The following is a 24,473-nucleotide window of genomic DNA, read 5'->3' as shown; positions in this document are numbered from 1 at the left end:
TCGTAAATGAAAATGTCTGTGGTATCTGTGAATATATTTGCAACGTTTTAGATGTTTATAATTTATTTTCAATAACGGTTTTTATCCTGCCATAACCCACCGAAGAATGACCTCATCTTATTAAAGTACTGTGCATGTTTGTACACGAATGCATTAGAGTTTTTATATTCTGTGGTTTTTTTTTATTGGGGTGATTTTCTAAGCGTGAAAAATGTTTATCTTAATTGTATAATTGACTGTGTCCTTTTGATTTGATATCTATACCAGAGTTAGTATATGGGTCGTTTTTGAATGAATCTGATAACGATTTTTCAAAAGTGAAAGTAGAATTCGCTGCAAGTTATTTTTAAATCGGGGATTTTTCCAATACGGAAGCAAAACAACTAGTAATTGTGTTGCATTTTCTGTTTTATTTCTGCGAAGGTGTGATCCGTATTTCTTCATTTCTGTATAATGTGAGCAATACTTATTTGGGATTTATAAATTCGTATCAAAAGTAACAAAAACAATTAACCTTTAAGAAAACTAAAAGGACAAAACACTGGGAGGCCATTATTGTCGGTATTATGGCTCATGTTAGATATGATAAATGGAGTTCGGCAATTTCACCAACTATGACGTTTTCTCAGTTCATCAAACAAGTAGCAGAGCATGTTCTAGCTCGGGAATTTGCAATGCCCTTGTCCGGATTGGCACTAGCAATCAGGAACGATCCTAGCTGTAAATACCTTCAACTAAAACCGATAACTCTTCACAAGATTTTACAGAGTTACCCTGACTCTTTCAAATTCCAAGGTGCGAGAGAGGATCCCGAAGTTTCGCTCCGTCTTTCCATAGAAATTTGTAATAACGTAAGGAACTGTCCAGGGTTCCCTCAATGCAAAGATCTACACATTTGTAGATACTTCATGATGGACAACTGTATCCATACAAAAAGGAAAACAAGGGCACCATGTCCGTATCCCCATTCTTTGGATTCCAAACACAACAGAAAGGTACGGCAGTACCATAACTTGCTGTCTCTGGACATTACCGCCCTTAAAAAGAGGATGCAAGAATCTGCTGATTTTGCCAGTCAAGAGGCACCTGTTGATTTGAAGCTTTGCTTCTACTACACACGAAGAGTATGTGAAAGGGATGACTGTCCATACCTACATCTCTGCGAGTTTTTCGTCAAGGGATCTTGCAAATTTGGAAGAAGGTGTAAGAAAAACCATGACGTTTGCGCGCGCGATATTGAAGGTAAGAGTTATTATGGAACAAACCAACAAGATAAATAAACGAAAATAAATCAATAACTGATTGATAAAAGAATTAACATCTGTAAACTGTCTATCATATGCTTTATCATTTAAAGCTATCTTGAGGGAACATAACATTGACGCGGATGGAGATGAGGAAGATATTCTAGAAAATATCAGAGCAAGACTATATGGCGATGGTGAAGAAGAGAGTGAAGAGGAGGTCACTAGCGAAGAAGAGGAGAGTTTTGAACAACCAAAAAAACCAAATCCAAATCAGCAGAATGCTGTCCCTACAACAAGCAGACGGTGATTCATCTAATCAAATTTAGAACGTTCTATGTTTAATCTCAAGTACTAATAATAATTTTTATAAATACTGTTTCAAATTACAGTTATTTACCCACTGTTCTTCATGTGTAGATCTGATACGTGCGATTACTGTTGAAAATAGTTATTTTTGCTTGTATTAAAAAAGGTATAATCCAAAATGTGCGATGAATTAATGTATTTCACATGTATTCTAGATAATAATTGATAAGTTGATAAACAATAAATGCTTAAAAATGTCTACCTCTGTCATCGTATACGGAAATAAATTACATATGTATTTATGTCTTGGCTTCTATTTTTTTTCAGAAGCTACACAAACTTCAGAAAAAGGGATCGCCATTGAAAATGAACAAAACGAAACTAAAGATTAAAAATGAATTCCATGCAAGGTAATTGTTTTCTTATTGTATAAATGTGCGTTCGTGCAAATACCGATAAGGGCTTCACTGGTGATCTAAACGTAGATATTCAGTAGGTAGGTTGTACATAAAATTGAAAAAAAAAACACATTTAAATAATCAGTATCTTTTTTGTGTACTTGGTTAAATACGGTACAACTTTACATACAAAATCATACATAGAAGAAAAACGTCAAAGTTTATTGCGTGTTCTGTCACCTTATGTAACACTAAATAGAGTTTCATTTTTTGTATTTCATTATTTTTTTTGAAAGTCGATATATTCTCTACACGTGCGCCTTACATATAAAGTCATTTCTCTGATTAAAAATAGATATTAAAAATAGGTATATATGATAATGCTTACATGGACATTTACACGCACTTGTATATTTGGGTTTTTTATATATCATTCTGCCTCAAGTCATAAATTCGTTCGTCACATGATGCTTGACGCTTACTTTTTTCTCTATGGTTTTTTTTAAACTTCATTAGAGTTTTTTTTAAAATTCAAATTGTATGTGTATATATTCTCAGGTGAATCAAAAGAAAGATCAGGCCTTGTCAAGAGGAGGATGATGTACAAAGGGTGTTTTGTATTATTTACCACGTACATGTATTGGCACTTTTTTATATCACTTTTAATAATTTTTACAATAACCAATCAAGTCAAGATAGTTTTAGTTCTTTACTATTTAATACGTTAGGAACATAAGAGTTTTGTGAAATAAATGACTGAGTCGTCAGAAAGATAAATGAAAGGAAAAGAAGAAGATTTCAAGGAAAAATACGTAACTTTATGAAAATCTATGCAATGACATAATCTCTAGATTTAGAAACGAAACCAAAGTGTAATGTTACATCTGTGTAACAGTCATTTAACTTTGCTATTTTATTATAAGCATGCACTGCACATTTATATCGGTTTAATAATATTAATATCTGTAACGATGTTTATATTCAAGACAACGAGAGACATGAGATATTTATCAAATTTCTCGAAAGGATTGTAGATAGGGTTAAACACACTTCCCCAATGCCCAAAGAAACATTCAAACATAATAAAACAAACAAACAAACAAAAAACATGAAAAAAAAAACATGCTTAAAAACAAAGGAAGAATAAAAACCGAACACCAAATGAATTTTACAAACACTCAACCCAACGATAAACGCAAAGGTATTAACAAAAATGAAATAAAAAAAACGAGAGAAATAATGATACCAAAAAAAAACAACATTTAAATTAAATACACGTTGACAGGGTTGTATACGTAAATGTGTATGTAGTATTCAAGTCGTATATATCTATTATTTATGTTACATGTATGTTAAATTAGGTCTAAATAATCATTTGATATGGATATTTGTTTTGTTTTTTGGTTTTTCATTAATTATAATTTTATATTATTGCCATTGATAGAATGCTAGAACGCTTTTTTATTTTGTTTTTCATGTTGTTTAGTTTTTTTAAAATTTTCAATATAGTTTGTCCTGCAAAATGATATAATACAATCTGTAGTAAAATGTATGTTTACTTTTTGTGATATGAAGATCGATTCTGTAAAATTAATCTGATTTGATAATATAAAGTGTTTACATGTCAATTGATTGAATAATTCTTAATAATTCCTTGTCACTTGATAAGTTGATACAGTGTATGTATGTGCAAGGTATATTGTGTCCTGGTAAAATAAGTTACATGTATTAATAAACATGTGCTTAATCATGCTAATATCTCCCTTTCTCGTTCTTTTTCAACGATATGTATAACAATAAAAGATTTGTTGTTCATAATTACTGATCATTGTTGACATATGTCAAAGGTAATGTTTTTAATGATTTAAAAATATATATATAAAGCCAAGTATAAACCTTATTATCTATGTTCTTATAGGTTTTGTTCTTATTAAAATTTTCATTATCAGCTTTAGATTTTATTCTACTTTGATTGTGATTATATAAATATTATATATCTAACGACTATTGAAAACTAGCATTAATAAAGCATGCCTCACCACTAAAGAAGCTTAACAGTATTCATGTTTAATTTTTATCGCAATTTTTCACGTCGTACATGTAACTGTCGGAATGAATATTTTTTCACCTAGAACAATAAATAATTATATCGGAGGGCATAAACAAAGTATGTATTCTCCGAATGGCCGCCTCCCCAATATAGTAATACTATCTTCCAACGATCGACTTGCTAATCAATCCACCTTTAAAGACCTTGCGCAATATTTGAAGAAGTTGCTTGTAATTTTATGCAACATATATGTAACTCTATCCAACTTTGTAATATCTACATTGTCCATGTGTTTACCCTTGCTTTTAAGATCTGTGTTATTTTCAATGGTCAGTTCATTTGATATGACTTTGTTTGTTAATCTGCATTAAAGTTTGAATATCCAAAATCGAAACGATTGGTCTTAATCTTTACAACTCTATCAAGTAAATACATGTTATTAACCCTATTTGATCCAGTCGTCAAAGATACACTGACTGTTCAAGTGCCATGGAGCCCTCGAGGTAAGAATCTTATTCTATTTGTAAATCTATGATGCTAAGGGTAAAGTTTGCATGTGTTTTTTTGTGTACATGTACAAAGTGGACAAGGTTATTGCGAATGGAAAACAATAATCGATTGTTGAACTCTTCATATTTTCTGATTAATGCATGTGTAGGGTAGTTAACCTTAATTCCTCACCTGGAAATAACAATCTCTGCACGCAAAAAGTGGCCAATTCTAACCAAGACCTCTTATCAAATGGTCAACAATACAATTGTCTATGATTGTACTTTTAAAACTTTTTTATTAACAACATTGACCAACAGTAGTTTTTCATCTAAGGGATCTCGAACTATGATAAGAGAAATAATTTTTGTCAAGTAATATGCTTGTTTATACAGGACTATAGTTTTATCATAAAAATATAAATAATTCAAGAACTATCCGACGTTTATCATCAATACAAACTTGACTCTGACAATGGTTAGATAAACATTATAAAACTAGGGCGGCCATAAACAATATACATTGTACATGTTATCATTGATGTCACAGCGCGGAAATACGTCTGCAATGGTGAAGGGTTTTTACTATGTATCATTAGATAGTAATTACTTTGTTTACAAAGTAGGCGTGGGGTATAATATACGTCAATTACTTAAACTTTCCAGTAAACATGTCCTATTTTGAGAGAGAGAGAGAGAGAGAGAGAGAGAGAGAGAGAGAGAGAGAGAGTAAACCAAATATTTCAATTCTAAATCTGTTCTATCTAGATATTTGCTTATCAATATTTTTTATCAATGAAAAAATAGAACCTTAATATTAATTATATTTTAAACGAACTTTCACTATAGCAATCGACATATGAATTGGAGTTATATAATTAATGACAGACTTTGACACTCAATACATATAATTATATATCGAGTTACATATGAATGATACAGTTCGGTTCGATGCAACGTGTTTAAATATCCCGTCGCCAGAAGCTCCGCTCTTACATGGGAGAAGCGGCATTGTCTTTTGGAGAACTCTTGGGGATAATATGCATAATAGCTGAGTTGATTACATTCATGGCGGGAACAATAGGTTTTATATGTACTCCAGACACAGACAATGGTTCCGATGATGAGTAGACAGCCGCTGATTTGGTTGACAAATGTATCCTTGCCCTGGCACCCCGAGAGGGCGGGGCGGAGAACTCATAATATTACATTAAGTACACCCGTTGATGAAAGCTCATTGGAGCGAAGGACTGCCGCCCCGCATTGTAAAATATTAAGATAAGTTTAATGGTTTTATATCCATTTAAGCCTATTAAGGAAGGTAGTTGTTCGGGTATCGATTCATATTAATGAAAGTGTGACATAAGATAGATATTTATCGGGATTGTAGCAGTCCGAGAAATAAGCATGGCTGTCGCACCTCAACCTAACGTTGATTTTAGCAGCGAAACGATTCTGAAAAGATACAGACCATTAAGTCGACACAAGTGAGTACTTTACTTGGCTTTAATTAAAAGAAAATAGTGTTTGCGCGATTTTTTATTGACTAAGCGCGGCTGTCCTAATCTTGTTAACTGTGTAAAACTAATTGCCAAAAACAACAAATAATATGATGATGTTTTTTAAATTTTGTTTTGATAAATCTAAAAAATTAGAATTCAGAATCAAAGTTCAAAATTTTTAAATATGTGTGTTTCAATATGCGCTAATATCCATTTCAGTGTTGGGTGCTATGAGTATGTATTGTCGTTAACCTCATTATATATACAAGCACTTTTCTTCTTCAAGTAGTTGATCACTTTCCTCACCTTTTGTGTGGCAGTTTACTTTCGAAGTTCATCACAATCTTGAACTCATTAGCTCTCATGTATAACTTTGCTCAATTCTAAAATCATTCAACGTATTTCGTTTGCTTTTTCGTTTTCTAGATTACTTTTTAAGCACAAGGAATTCAATATTTGCTTCGCAATGTATTGAATTTTCCTTTAAAAGTCAAAATATGTTTAAATTAAAAATTGTTTGGACCATCAGTGTCATCCTACAAATTCTTTTTGCCTACAATGTTAATGTATTATTTTGAAGAAAAAGTCAACCTTTTCTATTGGATTTATCATGAATATTTCCGACCATATATCAAATCAGCGTCATTATTTAAAAGTTATGCTAAGGTGCGCAAGAATGTACCATAATCAAATTGAAAAACCTAGTATTAAAAACTGCCATAAACTTATTGATTTCCGACATTGTTTTTACAGATGCGTTAGCTTATATCGATCATCTGTATTTAATATTTCAAAACGACTGAAGGCATTTTTCCCGTGAAAAAATGTACAAAAAATATCACGGAACAGAAGTTTGACTTTATGCATCCAGAGAGTGCTATCAAGCCAGTGTATTATTCATTGCCTTTATTGATTCGTTTGCAATACACATTACCGCTCTATATACCCGTTCTAAAGCAGTTGTTAAGCACACACACAAAACGTATTATAGAAGGGTTTTAATCCAAAGGGGCCATTGTAAGGGGTATTTCCCCACAGACGTAACCCATGTCAAATTAAAAAACAAGTTTACTTAGTTTTAAATATTTATGTATAATACCGGTGTTGAAATGCAATAGACGGGATACAGGTTTATATCAACAAAAGACATTTTTAAAAGGATACTGTGGGATTATCCCCTTTGCAACGATTAACCTGCCCTGTGCGGTGTGTGTTTCGTTTGGGTTGAAAACACGATCAGGTCTTATTTTCCGGAGACTTAGCACCTCAGGCCGGTTCGGAAATCGCACGAGACAGAGTCTTAACCATGTACGCCGACCAGCCCTCGTACTGCGAGCCCACCCCCAACGTTGTCCCACCGGTCAGGCCAAACTCCGCCCAGAACTTTACCCCCGCGTATCTGTGGAGTGATTTTGACCCACCCGGGTTGCGTAGAGAAAGGTGACGTAATTTCTACAGTATTTACTTTTTTCTCGCTTTCACTTCTTTGAATTAACGCATGTCGAGGCAAAGTACACCAATGGCTTTGTATTCATATATATATATATATATATATATATATATATATTTAACTTGCTCTGATTGTGTTGAACGTTGGTCAATTGCTGAGATCGCGTAAAATATTTGATTAGATCTCGCAGACTGAGATTTTACAGTTAGATATATTGAGTTACTGATTTAATATTTTCTTTCACGAGCATTATTTAGACCAAAGATTTTTGGAAACTATAGCATTGAGAATATTCCCCTCATTCTATGCATGCCCGTTGTATGTGTTTTGCATTTTCGCACAATTCCCCTTCACAACGGTCAAATGGATATTCAACATAACGTTCTTTTAGGTTTGTGACTTTAAATTCAATTAATGGCGAATAAAAGACTCGCCGAACTATTAAGGGCAGAACGAAATCAGTAGCGATGAAGTGTGTACAAGTAATCAAGTAAAAGTGAATTAAAAAAAATCAAGGTAAAACTAACAAAATATGGGGCTACTTGATTTAGTGTTTTTCCAGACGATTTTTTTTTACCTGCTGATAATCTATCCTGTAGTCTAGACCCGCTTTAATAGCTGCCAAATTATACACACAGGTAGTTAGATCCTACAGGTGGATTTAGAGTTGATTGATTTTATTACATCGATATTAAATCAACTATAATAACACTTGTAGGTTAAATATCTTTATTGTTATCAAGAGTTCTCTTCGGCTAGAGAAGGGTGACAAAGTTCAATGAAATAATTTGATATCATTCTATAAAGAGAATGCATGCTCACAAAGTACATAAATTTGTTCGTTATATTGGGCGACCGGGTGGAATTTAATAAATTTAAAAAAGTTTATTAAAATTAATGTATATTTATAAATAAACGTCACAGTTGTATTGGATCGACAGATTATTTTTTGACATTTAAAAAAAAAAAAGAAAATGTTGGTGTTTATTATTTTTTTTAGGTTTTAAATAATCAAACAAGAGCTGTGAAATATTCATATTTCAAATTTTTCAAACTGTTTGAAGAAATCTCGTTCTCTTGGAGTGGTTTTTCTTTTTCTTTCAGAGAGCGCGCTTTAAAATCTGTTGAATTTTGAAATTGTTGAATTTCATTTTTTTAATCAGAAATGAAATAATCAATTTTCATCATATTTCATCCAAACCCATCATATGCATTTTCAGAACGACATATGGCCACATGAATGATTGGATGAAAGTCTCCAGGAATGGCGTCCCAGTAACTATGTCAGACAACAACTGGCACAACCTGAAACAAGTAAGTCTGATACGGATCATCGGGGACATCCGAGTCCCTTTTAATAATACATGTACGTCATTACTTCCCCCTTAAAGTTAATTAAGTCATTGCTATACGTATCTTCTTTCTTTTTTTTTTATACAGGACACTTTTTTGTTCGAGCTATTCCAATTACTGACCTTGTAGATATACAAATGTGACCATATTGAATATTCAATATAAGGAATTTCTAATAGTAAAAAAAAAGAACACACCCAAAAATCTGACGTTTCTCGACAGTTCTACACTGTGTAATTGATAAGACGATTATCTGTTAACACCTACGCAACTCAACCTTGACATATTTCACGAATAAATCCGAATAATAGTAGTAGTGTCACAGCAGAGTCAGAAAATCAGAAAATGAAAAGTACATGTGTACTTTATTTGATTACATGAAATGACATTTCATTTCATTCCCGTAAATGTTAAAAAATAATAAATATACCAGTAATTATACCTTACATTGCCAGAAGTCAAGCAAAAATACTAGTAAAATCATGCTTTTCTTGCATTTTCAAAATTACATTTCCATTTACATGTATGGGTAGTTTCCTGTGACACAGTTCTAGCATGATTTGATTATGTTTTGTGACGTAGATACATGGCGATGCTGACGTCATAGATGTATTTACTTGTCAAGTGTTCTATGACGTTGAGTAACTATAACGTCACGCATTGTCATAAGAAAAATGCATTGGCATGCGCGGATCTAGAGGGGGGGGGGGGGGGGGGGGTCGGGGGGGTCCCGACCCCCCCTGGAAAATAAAAATTTATTAAATTTACATAGTAAAATTATCGCGAAAATATGCCTCGGACCCCCCCTGGCAAACACAATTATCCTTCAGACCCCCCCTGGAAAAATTTTCTGGATCCGCGCATGCATTGGTATGCATCTCGTCCACAGTTTGAAGGGAATAAAAAACTGTGGTTTACTCGAGTAAGTGGAAAATTCTTATTTATGTATTGGACATAATTGAGAATAACAGCATGTAGTGTATTTGTTCTTTTTTCATATTCTAGAGTGAACAAAAAGAACATGATATACAGTTCAAGAAAGCCTTCAACAACCTGACTTCTAAAATTGCCTACAGATACCCAAACCCCGGAAACCCAAGGTATACGAAATACCGCCCCTGTAAATATAAACACAAATTTCCCCCTGATGGTTGCTCTTAAAAGGCAAATTCTTTTAAAGTATATATAATTACGTAAATGTTTAGGATTGCCTTTTAATTACAATGACGAACCTATAATACCTATAATGACGTTTTATTTCTAAAGGCAAAGACAGGGAAGAATCGGCGGAAGTTGGAGACATATTAAGGAAGTGCTAGGTCACGGGGGAAGTAGGGTGGTTTACGTTGATGGTAAGTATAGAGCGAAGTTCTGAAAGTCATTTGCATTTTGAATTATCTAATGAGTAAATTAGTCACCTCACTTCTTTCTCTCATAGTACATCAACATGTATTATCGGTCAAATAAGCGGTTTCTTTTTTTCAAGTATTGTATATTTGCTGTAAATGATTGTATTCACTTATATGCTTGTGATATCTAATGATTTTTTCATCCACATTGCCTCATTTGTTGTACAGTAAGCCTGTCTTAAACACTGCCAAATGTACTTTAGGTCTGATAAGTGTATACGATTCCGAAAATTTCAACCAGGCGTTGACATCACAGGTCCCGATGATGCCGCACATCAAAAATAAAGTCTCCCCTGAAGCGACCCAGGTCGGCGAGTCAGTCAATTGTGAGTTGGTCTGAGTTTTCTTACCTATTTTATTATTTCTTTTTTTCATAAAAGACCCGTACTCTCCGGAAGGACCCGGAAGACGGCTTATGTTTTCTCCTACCCGCGCCTACTTTGACCCATTTACACCGTTAGGGTCTTCCTGTGTAGAACCGAGTTGTAAGTCTACGCATGCGCTAGTCAACGTATATGTGATATCATATACTTACACGTCAAACCTTCTAAACCTGCTTTCATTAGACAAAGTATAGTAAATTTTTAACAATATGCTATTTTAATGAAGCACATAATTACATGTATCTAATAAATCAATAATGAATATAGTTATCACCTTTCCCATTAATGTTTTCATTCTAATAAAAATATGTTATATTTTTCTTTTTTTGAAGTTATATTTAACTTGAATCAGAGACGAAAATGATATCTAAAATAGTGATCAGATATTCTTTTCAATCATTTATCTAGTTAAAAAAGACGTCATGAATAATTTTGTAAGACACGTAGCAACGCAGAAGATAGGAACTCCCTTTTCTCAAAAGGATGATATTCCAGAAAACGTGTCAGTAGCTCTTTTTTTATATATATACAATTAATTATACATAATTATATGTGTGGTTACAGTGAGGTAAATTTCCTGTACCCCATCATAAATCATAATGTTTATATTGTATATTTCCAAGGTGATTTTTATTCCTTCGGTAAAAGGGGTTCTAGTAGGGTACATGTATCAAAGATTAAGTACACACAAAATGAGAAAAATACCAACAATTTTTGTTTGTTTTCCAATTTATTGTGGGCCGTAATCCATATCACCCTTTACCTCTCTCTGAAGTAAACGTCCAAGCCCCTGTATATTGTTAATTAGTGCTATGTGTAAGGGCCTGTTCGTAATATCTCAATTTTAGAGTGAAAAGTTTCTTAGATAACCTTCACAGGTTTTTAGCAATTTCACATCTATGTACAGATGCACATGTAGTTGCATATATACCCAAAGAGCCAGACCATAGTTTTACAATTTTGAAAACATGCAAAGGCACTAGAGCATGGGCATTGAATCATTCACGTTTCGCTACCACCTGTGTTTATTTTGAACTGTTAGGTTCATCGACTAATGACACATTCATTTTAAATTTTCTTAGTATTGTCTTAAAATCTATTACATGGTTTGAATTTTCAATCCTCATTCTACTTTTTAATGTAAACATCAATTTAATTTTAAATCATAAAATGGAAATTTATGTGTACAAAAGTTGAAAAGAAAATATGAACTAAGAAAATATTTCTGTTACTTACAAAATTATGATCAGTTCTTTCATGATCTACAATATTGTTTGATCAGAATTGAGTTGCCATTTTGTTTTTTAGATCCCTCAGTACAAGGTGCTTCACCCTCCTACCAAGATGGAGATGTCGCCAGGAAAATGGGACTCAATGTGTCCCCTAAATATAAAGGATTCTATCGTTATGGTGCCAATTAAACACATCACTTCCTGTTTCGCTTTCGTGATGGAAGTTTTTAACCAGTACCAATCAGTATTTCTGACTTTTTATTGCTCACATTTATTTTTTTATTTAAAAATATATGTATGTTTTGTTAAAGTCTTCAAATTATATTTATTTTGAAATGTATTATTTTACGTTCAATAAACATTCAATCTGACGATGCATTTTTTAATAATTCGCAATAGCTTTTTGTAAATGTATTTTTTGTTAAACTCTCTGCTGAAATTGATAAACATTGTTAGCATTCAACACTTTTTTCCTACTATAAGCAACAATGACTTTGGTAACTAAAGGTAAACAATAAGAGCGTATCTATATCTTAATTATATTTCAAAGTTATCGCTCTTGCCACCACATGAATGCAAACCACGAAATATACAGCTCGGATTCATCGGAATGCTACAAATAAACTTCATATTTCCACTAGTCTATGTATTGAAAATAAAGGAATTTAAATGCTATAACGGGTTTAAAAATCGACCCATAATTTCATTAGTTGGTTGTCTTGTCCACATTTTCCATTTACGTATATACAATAGGGAGGCCGGGTGGTTAACATGGTACCCATCAGATGATCTCAAACTCACTACAACGGTTTTAACTGTGTTGAAAATTGAACCAAACACCCCTGCGGAGATGAAATATGTCATTAATAATTGCAAATGACGAAAATAATGGAAATTAACTACATGTATATCAAATAGGGAATCAGTCTCCAAACTGTTTTCACGATCATACAAAAGTGAACTATCCACATGCTGATCCCAGAAACTTACATGTAGATAAACAATATATGTCAATCTTATATACAGCACATTATTTTATTTAGAGAAGAGAAAATCGACATATTTTGACATTTGATTTTTATACATCTTTTTTCAGAGCTCTTCTTCAAAAGGAGATTTATATTGTCTAGAAATGGCCTTGACCGGTCATCCCTCTTACACGAATGGTCTCAAATTTGCAGTCCAACATGTTTTTTTTACCCTTTTGTTTTTTGTTATTGGTTCTTTTTGTAATGAAGGTAATTCAGATGATCTCATTAATAGTTAAACAGAATTTAGCCCCCACGTACATTTTTCCTTTGCTATTTTCGTTATAAATACATGCATAACTAAACAATTATTGATCCTCTGTTAGCTAAAACCTTTATTTTCTAGATTATTGGATATCAGCCAATCAGAAAGCTAGGAATTAATTAATCATACAATAAAAAAAATGTCGACTTGATATCACGAAACAAGAGCCACAATGAATTATTAATTAAGAAATCAGGTTACAATTTAAGCGAGATACAAAACATACATTTTATTGTTAAGTAAACAGAACAAGTTTTTGTTAACAAATTATGTAAAGAAATTTCTCATATTTTTGATTTAAGAAATTCGTGGCAAACAAGATACACCGTTTCGTTATGCTGGTAAAAAACTTTATAAACAGAAAAACAAGAATAAATCTATTACCAATAAAATATCAACGTAAACAAAATCAAGGCTCGAGAGGCTTTACATAACAAAAAAAAAGTATCTCTGTAACTCGCTTGCAAGTCGACCAATGACATCAAAAAAATGGCCAGGCATTAGATATATTTATATCTTTCCCTAAATTGTTCAATCAATTATCAGTAAAATGTGAGAACAGTGCGTAAATGCATGATCATCACTGTCACGGAAAGAGCAGCCAATCAGTATAAATAAACATGCTGAATTGCTGATCATTTGTTCAACCTACTCTGCATCCAGCAACTTCTTGAAAGGTACATTGATCTCGAGCTTCCCAACTTAAATAATGAGAGGGCCGCAGGCCGATCCCGAACAAAATTAAGAATAGTCTTTTCCTAAAAACAAGCTTATCTTTTAAAAAGATTGGTGAGCTAGCGCTGTAGCCATCGTAAAACACAGAAGCAGATTTCTAAAACATTGGTTTATATTTCTGAATCGATTAATTAACAATAGGAAGGCACAGTGGTGTAGCCTACTGGAATTGTGCTGGAGTGGGGTCTCAATTTAGAATTGTGAATCTAGAGTGGACGTCACATCGGCAATGGCATAGCTTATTGCCTTAATCATTATGTAGTCACTGGAATTTCAATTTCGAGGTGAACATTTTCAAGAACCATTGGTACTGTTTTGTAGCAATCGTATCTTCGCGGGCCTTTTCGGCAAGCTCGGAAAACATATCCGAAGTTGTTTTCCGAGCTTGAAGGAATTTAAGATAAAGTAAGCTATCTATTATAATTGAATATAACGTATAAGACCTTTAGCTATTGTTACTTTTTGACTTTTACAATAAAACACAAAACTTCATGTGAATATGATGAAACGAAATTCAAATGGTACAGTTTATCTACAGTAGTAAAGTATTCCCAGAATCCCCCACTATGGAGTCGAGCATGCGTATTCCAGTGAAAAGGACTAACGTAGTTGCTAGCGCTCGAGCAATAAAGTCGTCAATTTTAGATGCATAAAATAGATGATAAGATAGCATGTATTTTGAATGATAAAGAAATAATTCACACAAAGTAAAAATCAAAAGAACAGAATAGACATCAACGAACGATGAAAACATGTTTATCATATTGAGTCGATATTAGTATTTTTTTAATATCTGAAGCACTTAGTTGCCAATGCCCTTTATAATTGGTTAAAGTAAACAATGCAAATGAAAGGGGTTTTCTTAAGTTTAAGAACGACGTTTATTTATATGCGGACAGGTCATTCTGGTTATAGGACTGGATTTCGTAGATTTCAGCCTTTGCCAATTTCTAAATGAGCTCCAATCGATTTTCATAGGAAAAGAAGGAGAAAATGTGTTGTGAACGTCAACACAAACGCATGGATGTAAAAAATACTATAAAGCATTAGAAACAACATAGTCATGGACAAGCGATAATCTGTTATAACTATATTAAAGGGACGACAAATCATAACACAGAAAATGTCGAAAAACGTGTTCAATGAAATGACTAGCGAAAAAAAAAGAGGAAAAAAGAAACAAAAGAAGGGAATCGACTTATCGTAAACCGACACCGGATATACCAAAACGTTTGTACGCCTCATGTGGAAGAAGAAAAGAAATATACTAGATGTTACATATAACTGCATCGATTGACCACAGAAACAGTTTGCTTGAACAATTTATGTACGTGATCTGCCTGTTTTACATCCAACATGCGACAAGTGTAAGGGGCATGTTAGAAAAGGGGATGGTGTAAACCGGACAAGCTCAGTGCTGGTCTGACTGCTGTTGGGTTTATGTCGTGATGGTTACTTATCTGTTGCTCGCCGGTCTGCTTGTAACTTTGTTACCATCTACTTTAGCTACTTCGTTGTATTCTCGGGACAGACAAGCTTTTGGACTTTGCTATGAAGAGGACTGCTTATCCGCTCACTTCAGCTATAATCCATATGGATGTCATGGTAAAGTATCAAGCATTTTACATGTGCATGTTTTTTTTTCCAAGAAGCCTTAAGGGTGATACTTCTTGACGACAAAGGTGGTATATTCATCGGGCATACATGTCCCATTTTTAGCAAAACGCAGAAATCATTCTTAAAAGAGAACTTGTTGAAATTACTTACAACTATCGGAAAGAATAACCACGATTACATGACTAATTTTTAAATAGTTTGAACAAACGTTTAAGCAACGGACAGTGATTTTTTTAGTTGATAAACAGATATAATACACGCATTTATACATAACGCCACAGATCTGTAGGTAGCATTATTATATACATTCTTAAATTGTGATTCTTTTATTAAAAACATAACTTTTTTGCATCTTATAAAACGCCATGCAAACTGGTTGTTTTTGTTTTTCAACATACCATCTAATATTTAAAGGACCAAGCAAGTGGAAACTTGTGACACCATGCTGGCACGAGTGTGGGGGTAAAAGGCAGTCCCCAGTCAACATCAAAACAGAACACACACATTATATGCCTCATTCTTTGCTTCACTTCCACAACCTTTGTACTCGAGTACCTGGTAAAATCCGAAACAATGGTAAGATAGAAACAAAATTTTAGTGCTGAACTATATATCTCAAAATACCTTAGTTAATTTCCTAGAAACCGATACATACATGCATAAGCATGTTTTGAATCCTTTTACAAACTTTACCTTCCTGATAGGTCACTCTCCCCACTTTAGTACCGATGCACGGATAATCTCTCTTACTAATGTTCCTTTACGAGGCTCCGATAAGTACATATTTGAGGAGATACATTTTCACATTGGAAAGAGGGAGGAAAAGGGATCTGAACATTCAATCGATGGGGACTTTTACCCCATGGAGGTACAATAATATCATACAAGTCATTTGATAAACAATTAACTAAAGTGTGCCTAAAAAATGAATTTGCATTTGCTCAGAAATTACTCACATCGATATGTATTCGTAGTTACGTCATAGTAATGCATCCCAGCTGCAATCATACATAAAAATGTTAAACTGTTTAGGCACACATGGTGTTTTACAATGACAAGTATAAGGACATCGGAGCGGCAAAATCCAAGAGGGACGGACTGGTTGTAATTGGAGTCATGGCTGAGGTAGTTTTTCAACAAGTACCTTAAAGTTTTCTAAATTCACCGACTTCTTTCTCATGCTAACATTAGATTGACTATCACATAGTATAGTTGTTGCAGAACAAATTAATATACTACATGTATTTCAGATAAATGACGACGAGGATGAGGAAAATCCGCAACAAACCTACTTCAACTGGGACTACCAACCTGTATGTGCAAGTTTGATATAGTTGAAAAATATAATTTTAAAATTACAAAGGAAATGGATTATTCTGTGTCTCCAAATCTTGTTATATCAAGTTTATTCTACATTTTGTCACCTCATTTAATGTGTTATTGAACATTTCAGCAGTGCAGTAGTAATCAGTAATTTTCATATTTTATCCAAGCATAAAATTATTTCAGATATAAATTAAGTCTTTACTACAGTTGTTGCTAACGCTTTTAAATTAATTGTTTCAGAGCAAACTTGATCTGAATAAGGCGTGTCCTTGTGTCGGTAAGAGTGACGACTGTTACCGCAAGTACTGTCGTTGTCGCCTGAAAAATGCCAGAATAATGAGTACTTTGATGGAAAAATACTTCTATACTGTCCGCGAATACGTCCCTCCGAAGAATAATGGTAATTTTTTACGTCTTTTATCGGATTAATTAAGTTAATCTAACGGGAAAACCTTTTTGTTTGAAGCGATGTAAATTCTTAATTTTGAATATATAAGAAATGTTCCTTTCCCTCGCAGCATTTGCGGTGAGACTCGTGAATAATGGCCAAGTGAGCCGATCAAAAATTTGTTTCAAGGCTCTATGGTTTAATACAAAGAATATATTATGTAAGCATTTTAATATGAAACTAATTATTGATTACCAGTAAACATCGACTTTTTGCAGGTACTCGTGACTTCGTGCAACTAACAGAGTTTATCTCCCCTGTCGACGTTTTGCCCTATGATTGGAGCTTTTACATGTATGATGGATCTTTGACCACGCCTCCTTGTTACCAGACCGTCCGTTGGATTGTCATGCGTTGTCCAATCAGGATCTCTCTTGAGGTAATGTGACACATTTTTGCTTGAACATTACCACACATATATATATTTACATGTACATATCTAAGCTCTATACATGTATATAAATGCCTCTGTAGCCCGAGTAAACAACATGTCTACAAGTTTAGCATTAGAAACTAGGCAAGCTTTCAAGTCATTTAAATCGAAATATGTTAAACTATCTCTCATTTCAATATATTGATCATATGGTACAAACTGTTAGACTTTGGTTTACATGGGGAGAGGGCATGGATTAATTCAAACTTTCAGATTGTGATGAGCATACTGCAGGGCATTACAATAAATGCCTATTTGATTGATGGGATTTTAAAATGACATTTTTCACGTCCATCTAACTGCAATTTCACAAACAAAAACATAAACTGTTGTCGTTACAATGATTTATGAAAAAACGTACATATCACATGTCGCTGTTTCAAAGAAAGCTACTCTAACAGCAAAGTTACGTTACTGCATGCTTCACGTTTTTAATAAATTTCACTTAGCAATGACGTCAATTTAAGTTCAACTTAAACAAAATGTATATTATATAGAATTTATCTTTAAGTGAAAAGTCATTCTTAAATGAATTTTATATTTAAACATAATCTTACAAAACTCAAGGATTTGAAACCAAAAAAAAATTAGATAACGTGTCTCTAACATTAAAATGCAAATTGTGTTTAAATTGTATGAATCAATACTATACTATTCACCTATCATACTATCATTAACATTCTAAAGAGAGATATTGTTGCTGAACGCATTTTTATATGTTGTTCTTACTAAAGTCATATTAGGTATTTTATCGCAAATAATACAATAATTGATCTTATTCTAAATAGGTTTAGAAAATACAGACTCATGATGCTAAAATGTCAGAAGTGTTACAAACTTAGAAATTAGTAATGATAATGTCCTCAAAATCACAAATTTAAAGAAAATACATTAGTTTTGCCCGTCATATATGGCTATAGCTTTGCAATCAAATGTCTCATAAACTAACCACACAGTTGAACGAAAAGAAAACAGCTTCTTTGATCATTATGTCTGCGCTTTGATTGGCCTATGGCACATCAACTTTTCTAACATTAATGCAACACATTAATTGTCTTAAGGCTGTCATTTATTTAGATTATCTGTATAAATGATTAAATTTTATATTTGATAACAGATCATTAAAATAAAAAATGATTACACAGACATATTTAAAAATAACTAGCTGCGTTATTTAACCAACACAACTAAAGTAGTAAAACATATCTATAAAAGGTGATAGTAGTGATGGATCATCTTTTCAAATAACGGACCTATATTAGCAACCTTATTCATTTTAAACAGTCTTGTACATTAATAAGCTAATAAATTATTAAACGTGTTATAAATTACCACAACATGTATATTATCATCTTTATTTCAGGCCTTCAATATGTATAAACTGGTTCAAGACGTTCACAATGTTCCATTAGTAACAAACGGCTTGCGCAGACCAATACAACGGCAGTTCATGCCAGTATATAGAAACTTTCACTGGGGTAACATTGGAGAAGAGACACCATATTGTCCAGATGAGCAGTGATCTTCCGATACTCATTGAACTGTATTTCTAATTTTTTTTAACAGCTAATCACTCTTTACATTAAAGCTTCATTTTCATATAATCACTACGAAACAAGATACATGTTTTTTGAATGTAAAATCTGTGCTGTTATGCGATTTTGAAAAAAAAGTCTTTTTCTGTCTATTCTAATTCTGTTCATTATGAGTTCGTTTTTATTCATTCAGTAAGCAATATAATATTTTGACTGAAAAATTTGTGTTGTTATTAGTTATTTAACTATATCGTAATATCGAAAAAAACAAATAATAATAGATGACAACTGTTTGAATCGTTAAACTCGGTATCCATATAAATTCTAATCGCTATACGTCATAATGATTACTATATCTTTGAGATATGATGACTTTCAAGTGTATCGGACAGAGTTTGAAATATCTAATATAAGCTCCATCTATGGACTATCGGTAAATTTTATCAATTTTTAACCTTATAGAATGTTAGCTAATGTATAACAATTTTCAAAATGAAGAATACATTTCTTAATCTCTTGTAGGATAGAGTAAAACTGACTTGTCTATGTGTTTCAAAAACGTTAATATTTTAATTTAAAACCTATTTCATATACTTTACGCCTGAAAAATCACCATAAGCGTATTATTTTTGTAGACTCCTTCTTTTGAATGGAATTATTATGCACTTTAAAATACATCTTCCATGTAGTGAAATAGCTGGAGTTCTTTTAATCTTGTACATTTCCAATCCACTTATTTAGACAGCTAAAATTAATAAGAAAAGAAAACAATTGTTTTTGGATTCTTCTTTGACCGCTCGTATTAATTTGCTTTATGTATATAATTTGGATAAACTTATAACATGTACACATTAAACAATTTCTTAAATGACTTATTTAAAAATTGGTAACATAAAAGTGTTATATTTCAAAAAACTTTTAAGTTAACATTAAACAGCAACGGAACAAAGAGTGAGTTGAACATATGGCGTAACAAACATTAAACACCATTTGCTAACATTTTTTTAATGTCTGTTTGATTTTGATATCTATCACATCATTGCAAACAATGCATGTACAGTTGTTAACATTTATATTAATTGCTTATAAAAACAGTTCCATGCTAAAACAACCACAACAAAAATTTCAAAAATATCAACCATTTTAAAAATATCTATACAATCATAGAATCAATTATAGAAAAATACATGTTAGATATTAAAAGTAAATTATAATTAAAATTATAATGAAAAAAAAATTGCTAAATCTCAAAAATAATTATCAAGCATATATTCAAAGCAGTTTACAACACAATTGCCCTTTCCTAAGTTCATGTAATGCCATAGGTATTAGATGCATAGAAATATGCATTGTTTGATGAGGCAAAAAATCATCAATTCTTTTATGGATATAAACAAGTGTGATTATGCAAGACAATAAACATTTTAACCAAAAAATAATAATTATCATTAATTATTTTGCTTAGCTATATTTGTCGGTCTAAAACAAAATACATCCAAATATCAATACAATAAAGTTTATTAGGATATGAGTCCGCAATTATAATATGTCTTCTCTAAAATTATAGCGTTCCTTTTGTATCCTATCAGAATTTTATTTCCATGAACGTTATATATATGGTCTTACTTTTCGTAGAAATAATTGACCTTCCGTAACCCATCAATCACTACCTACTCAAGGTTAAAAACGATTAAAGCTATCAATCACCAATGCATGATCAACGTGAGCTGATTATAAAGTACACACTAAAAATAACCTTTTCGACATAATACAACATCTATTCTTGCTTGTCTATTTACGAAATATGGGTTAAACGTCAAGGACCTCAGATGACCCAGTGATGTATCTGGGTTTGGTAACTGATAATGGTTAATTTATCAGAGGTTATGAACACCTTATACAGTACATGGTTTTAATTTTATTTTATGAAATTCATATCGAGCATGGAATAAAAACATTATTTGGAGAAAAATCTTAATGTTTATAAAAAAAAATTATAGTTCAATTAAAGAAAAAGTTACAAGAATCAAATGGTTAACATTTATATTTATTTTCTTTGAAAAAAGTACAATTTAATTTTACAAGACAAAATATGGTTGTCGTTTGACAAACATTCTGGGAAAATAAGAAAACCCGGTACGTAAAATAAAGGGCCGGTGAATCAGTCTGTTCTTCTGCACTCGCACCACCTCGGGGTTATTTGTTGTAAGAGAGAATCGCATTGGTTGCCAATGTCGATGATCGCCTGATCCAATGAGCTGTCGACCGGAAAGTTCCCTAATCTGTTGTAATGGAATACCATTACATTTTATTCTGTAGTAAAAAAAAAACATCTCTCCATAATTATGTTTGAATGTTGAAAAAAAATATTACAATATGCATAACGATTTTATATTTCTTTTTGAAATCAAACTAGGAATGGTTTTTTAAACATAATTCAGCAGGCATGAAAACTTTCAAAAGTTTTAAAATAACATTTAAGACGAATAACATATATTGCCTATGTAATTAAAGAAATAGAATATCATAACGAAGATCACCCAAAATTCCCCAAATAATGCCATTATACGTCTCTCCATTGGGCGATTTTTTTTATTTTGCTATTCAGCAAAAACATACATCACGCGTCTAGCCTGTCTGTTTGATCTGCTAGGGTTTTCCCATCTATTTAACATGTTGAATTTGCTTGCACTAACATTTTAAAGCAAATGAATTTACATGTTTAAAATATTTTGCTTTCATTACAAAGACACCAGTAGTCTGTAATCTTTCGGTAAAGACGCCATAAGAAAGAGTTGCAAAATAACATAAGAATATTCAATTTTTTAGGACTCTTTCAGTATTTTTACCTTTACACCCACAATCCTGCTTTTTGAGGTAATACTATGCAAACATATTGAAAAACCTGCATATAATTTAAATAAAATTTAGTATCAAACTATGACACTGCTGCTAGTGCTCTCCAAGTTAATCATCCCTGAGTTCAGAATTTTCATCACAAGAGATTAAATAAAATACATAGAATCACTTATAAATGTTTCTGAGGTGACTCTTGCGCTTGGGTTTCTTGTGGCGAGCTTAAAAAATGGATTATATTTTTCAATAATGTTCATGTATATTTTATCAAACAAATATCTAAAAGATGTTTATGGTAGCACATATCACTTTTCAGTTAATTGCACAATACTTACATTCCAAATACTTCATAACAATGATCTTGTAAATCCTGAGAGTTGGTGGGTTGGATATAGCCGATTTTGACATTATCTTGAACATTTGATGCATCTGTGAATAATTAGGCGTTGCGTGACTCAAACATCAATGGAATATTTTGTAATTATTTTCTCAAAATGACAAGACACAAATTGCAAAAGTTATATCATTTGCATTTATCACAAGAATACACATACCTTGACCTCCATAAAGTAAAGATGGCGTATTCGTATTGGTGGTCACAAAAACTCTATTAGGGGGGAAAACGCCTGCAGAAAGTTTTGGCTCATTCTGTTTATCTATAACAATCAATTCCAGTGGTTTACTGAATTGTGTAGGCATTGGTCCTTTTTCAGGTTTAGTGTTTGTATCTGTTTTTCTTGTGATTTCTACATTCATCAAATCAAAAGGAGTCATATCTGAAACAAACGGTTCGACCTCAAACTCAGATTTAGCGTTGTGTTTGACTTTAATCCTCAGTCCATGAAAGGATTCCAGTCCCAATGACTGTGGGTCTATAACAGTATCAGATTCGCTTTCATGCTTTACTTTTATTCCAAGCTCATTTTCACGCATTTGGTCCAAAAGACCTGGCCTCTTTTCAAGCTGCGACAACAGTGGTTTGACAACCATTTGAGAGAAGACGCCATGGTGACTGTTTATGACAGATTCCAAAGCAAGTAGATTTGAGGATACTGGTTCTTCTAGTTTAGGTTTCTCGGGCATCATCTGAACAGTCGAAATGACTATTAGAAATGTAAAAACAATTTCGAAACCCATCCTAGAGAAAAATGAAATTTAGTAATTGATCAAATGCAAAATAGTTTGATTAAATCCATTTTAAAGATATTTTTAATAAAAATATTAAGTGATCAAAGTAGTTTGTTAAACTTTGTCTCTCAAATTTTGTATGTGAAATATCTGATTGTACAATAATAAGTAAAGCAATTATATAGATGAACATGTTTTCATACTAAATTAAATCTGGTGTTTAATGTATCACACATGCTACATGTACATGTATTCGTAATGGAGGATTGCATAATTTGAACGGTATTCAAATGTATTTCATCGCTTTAAAGGGAATTTTTTGCTGTTTATTAATTCAATGCTTTTCAGAAATTATTTTCTGGCTTTGTAGTGCAGTTATTGTCAATAAGATTTGACGATATGAAGACAATACAGTAAAAGTATATACATGTAACATATAGATTTGACTGTATGACACTTTTCCTTGTCAATTACTAGTTATCACGATTTTGCCTTGAAGAAAAAATAATGCTTATGAGAATGTGAACTGTTATAATTGCTGATTCATTTAGTTATTTTAACTTATGATGACTTGTTGAAAACGAATTCATTTACACGTTGTTCAGTATACACATAACTAGGTTAGACTGTACTTTCCTTAATGCAATATTCATTATCACCAGTTTTTTTTTTATGGATGGATATATTGAGTTTATGACGTTTAGTCAATCAACAATTCAATTTTCATCGAAGTAAGATGAAAATACACTGCGTTTACAAAACAACTGTTAACAATATAACCTATTTTTAAAACCGTAAATTTTACAAAAATAATGCTGACGAATATTAATGAGACCACGACAATAGTTCATGTCATCCTTAGCCATTATTAAAGATGAATGAATAAAGATTAATTGAAACATTTCTTGTATCCTCCAAACCAAGATGAGCAATGCGACTGTCAAAAACTTACGTTTATCCTTGAAAGGCATCGATTTCCATCATGCAATCAAGAGTATCAGTAACATTTAAAACCTGTGCTTATCGATTTTATTCTCTTTTTCAACTGATAAAAACAGGTTAAAATCACAACATTAAAAACTTGAAGAAAAAAATGTGTAAATGCCATAGTTCCCCTCCTTTATCTTATGTCTTATAAGTGATAGAACGTTAATTGACCTGAATTAATCAACCATGATAATGACCAATTATTGTGAACTGTGTTCACCTCTTAATGAACAAACATTTGTAGCCACAAGATTTGTTTACACATTTTGTTTTTTCTTGTTGAAGGATATTTCTTAA

The 24,473-nt window shown here is 32.3% G+C and overlaps 3 protein-coding genes and 1 long non-coding RNA gene across 10 annotated transcripts; 3 read left to right on the top strand and 1 right to left on the bottom strand.

Moving 5' to 3' along the window:
- Window positions 1-342: 342 nt before the first annotated feature.
- On the top strand, window positions 343-3,900 carry LOC105334191 (uncharacterized). The gene is made up of 4 exons (XM_011437557.4): window positions 343-1,242; window positions 1,358-1,550; window positions 1,881-1,963; window positions 2,510-3,900. Exons 1-3 carry the CDS (start codon window positions 567-569, stop codon window positions 1,915-1,917), a joined length of 906 nt encoding a protein of 301 aa, XP_011435859.3. The 5' UTR covers window positions 343-566; the 3' UTR covers window positions 1,918-1,963; window positions 2,510-3,900.
- Window positions 3,901-4,394: 494 nt separating this feature from the next.
- Window positions 4,395-12,189, top strand: LOC105334161 (uncharacterized). 7 transcript variants are annotated; one of them, XM_011437531.4, is made up of 7 exons: window positions 5,743-5,976; window positions 6,211-6,225; window positions 8,662-8,755; window positions 9,800-9,894; window positions 10,061-10,146; window positions 10,407-10,529; window positions 11,895-12,189. In XM_011437531.4, exons 1-7 carry the CDS (start codon window positions 5,897-5,899, stop codon window positions 12,005-12,007), a joined length of 606 nt encoding a protein of 201 aa, XP_011435833.1. In that variant the 5' UTR covers window positions 5,743-5,896; the 3' UTR covers window positions 12,008-12,189. The 7 variants fall into 7 exon arrangements, with proteins under 7 accessions (XP_011435848.1, XP_065941218.1, XP_011435840.1 ...); XM_011437546.4 differs by lacking the exons at window positions 5,743-5,976; window positions 6,211-6,225 and adding an exon at window positions 4,395-4,504; XM_066085146.1 differs by lacking the exon at window positions 10,407-10,529 and having other exon boundaries at window positions 5,696-5,976.
- A 2,936-nt stretch (window positions 12,190-15,125) lies between these two features.
- LOC105334158 (nacrein-like protein) lies at window positions 15,126-19,410 on the top strand. Its single transcript, XM_011437502.4, has 8 exons — window positions 15,126-15,451; window positions 15,878-16,039; window positions 16,168-16,331; window positions 16,496-16,588; window positions 16,714-16,776; window positions 17,030-17,189; window positions 17,456-17,616; window positions 19,034-19,410. The coding sequence occupies exons 1-8, from the start codon at window positions 15,295-15,297 to the stop codon at window positions 19,190-19,192; spliced, it is 1,119 nt and encodes a 372-aa protein (XP_011435804.2). The 5' UTR covers window positions 15,126-15,294; the 3' UTR covers window positions 19,193-19,410.
- A 1,918-nt stretch (window positions 19,411-21,328) lies between these two features.
- LOC105334249 (uncharacterized) lies at window positions 21,329-24,229 on the bottom strand. Its single transcript, XR_010713769.1, has 4 exons — window positions 24,142-24,229; window positions 22,616-23,199; window positions 22,397-22,490; window positions 21,329-21,518 (listed from the first exon to the last, which is right to left on the bottom strand). It is a non-coding gene; the product is annotated as an uncharacterized lncRNA (long non-coding RNA).
- Window positions 24,230-24,473: the final 244 nt, after the last annotated feature.

Source organism: Magallana gigas, chromosome 5 (assembly GCF_963853765.1).
Source record: "Magallana gigas chromosome 5, xbMagGiga1.1, whole genome shotgun sequence".
In the NCBI taxonomy this organism is placed as follows: Eukaryota; Metazoa; Mollusca; class Bivalvia; order Ostreida; family Ostreidae; genus Magallana; species Magallana gigas.
Note: the sequence above shows the minus strand (reverse complement) of the source record. Positions and strands in the feature narration are given on the sequence as shown.

Bases quoted from the DNA above. Each gene is read 5' to 3' on its own strand.
- LOC105334191 (XM_011437557.4), top strand. From the start codon at position 567: ATGGCTCATGTTAGATATGATAAATGGAGTTCGGCAATTTCACCAACT. The intron at 1,243-1,357 runs GTAAGAGTTATT...TATCATTTAAAG, and splicing joins TTGCGCGCGCGATATTGAAG to CTATCTTGAGGGAACATAAC. The intron at 1,551-1,880 runs GTGATTCATCTA...ATTTTTTTTCAG, and splicing joins GTCCCTACAACAAGCAGACG to AAGCTACACAAACTTCAGAA.
- LOC105334161 (XM_011437516.4), top strand. From the start codon at position 7,298: ATGTACGCCGACCAGCCCTCGTACTGCGAGCCCACCCCCAACGTTGTC. The intron at 8,756-9,799 runs GTAAGTCTGATA...TTCATATTCTAG, and splicing joins ACTGGCACAACCTGAAACAA to AGTGAACAAAAAGAACATGA. The intron at 9,895-10,060 runs GTATACGAAATA...TTATTTCTAAAG, and splicing joins CCAAACCCCGGAAACCCAAG to GCAAAGACAGGGAAGAATCG.
- LOC105334158 (XM_011437502.4), top strand. From the start codon at position 15,295: ATGGTTACTTATCTGTTGCTCGCCGGTCTGCTTGTAACTTTGTTACCA. The intron at 16,040-16,167 runs GTAAGATAGAAA...CCTTCCTGATAG, and splicing joins TGGTAAAATCCGAAACAATG to GTCACTCTCCCCACTTTAGT. The intron at 16,777-17,029 runs GTATGTGCAAGT...TAATTGTTTCAG, and splicing joins TCAACTGGGACTACCAACCT to AGCAAACTTGATCTGAATAA.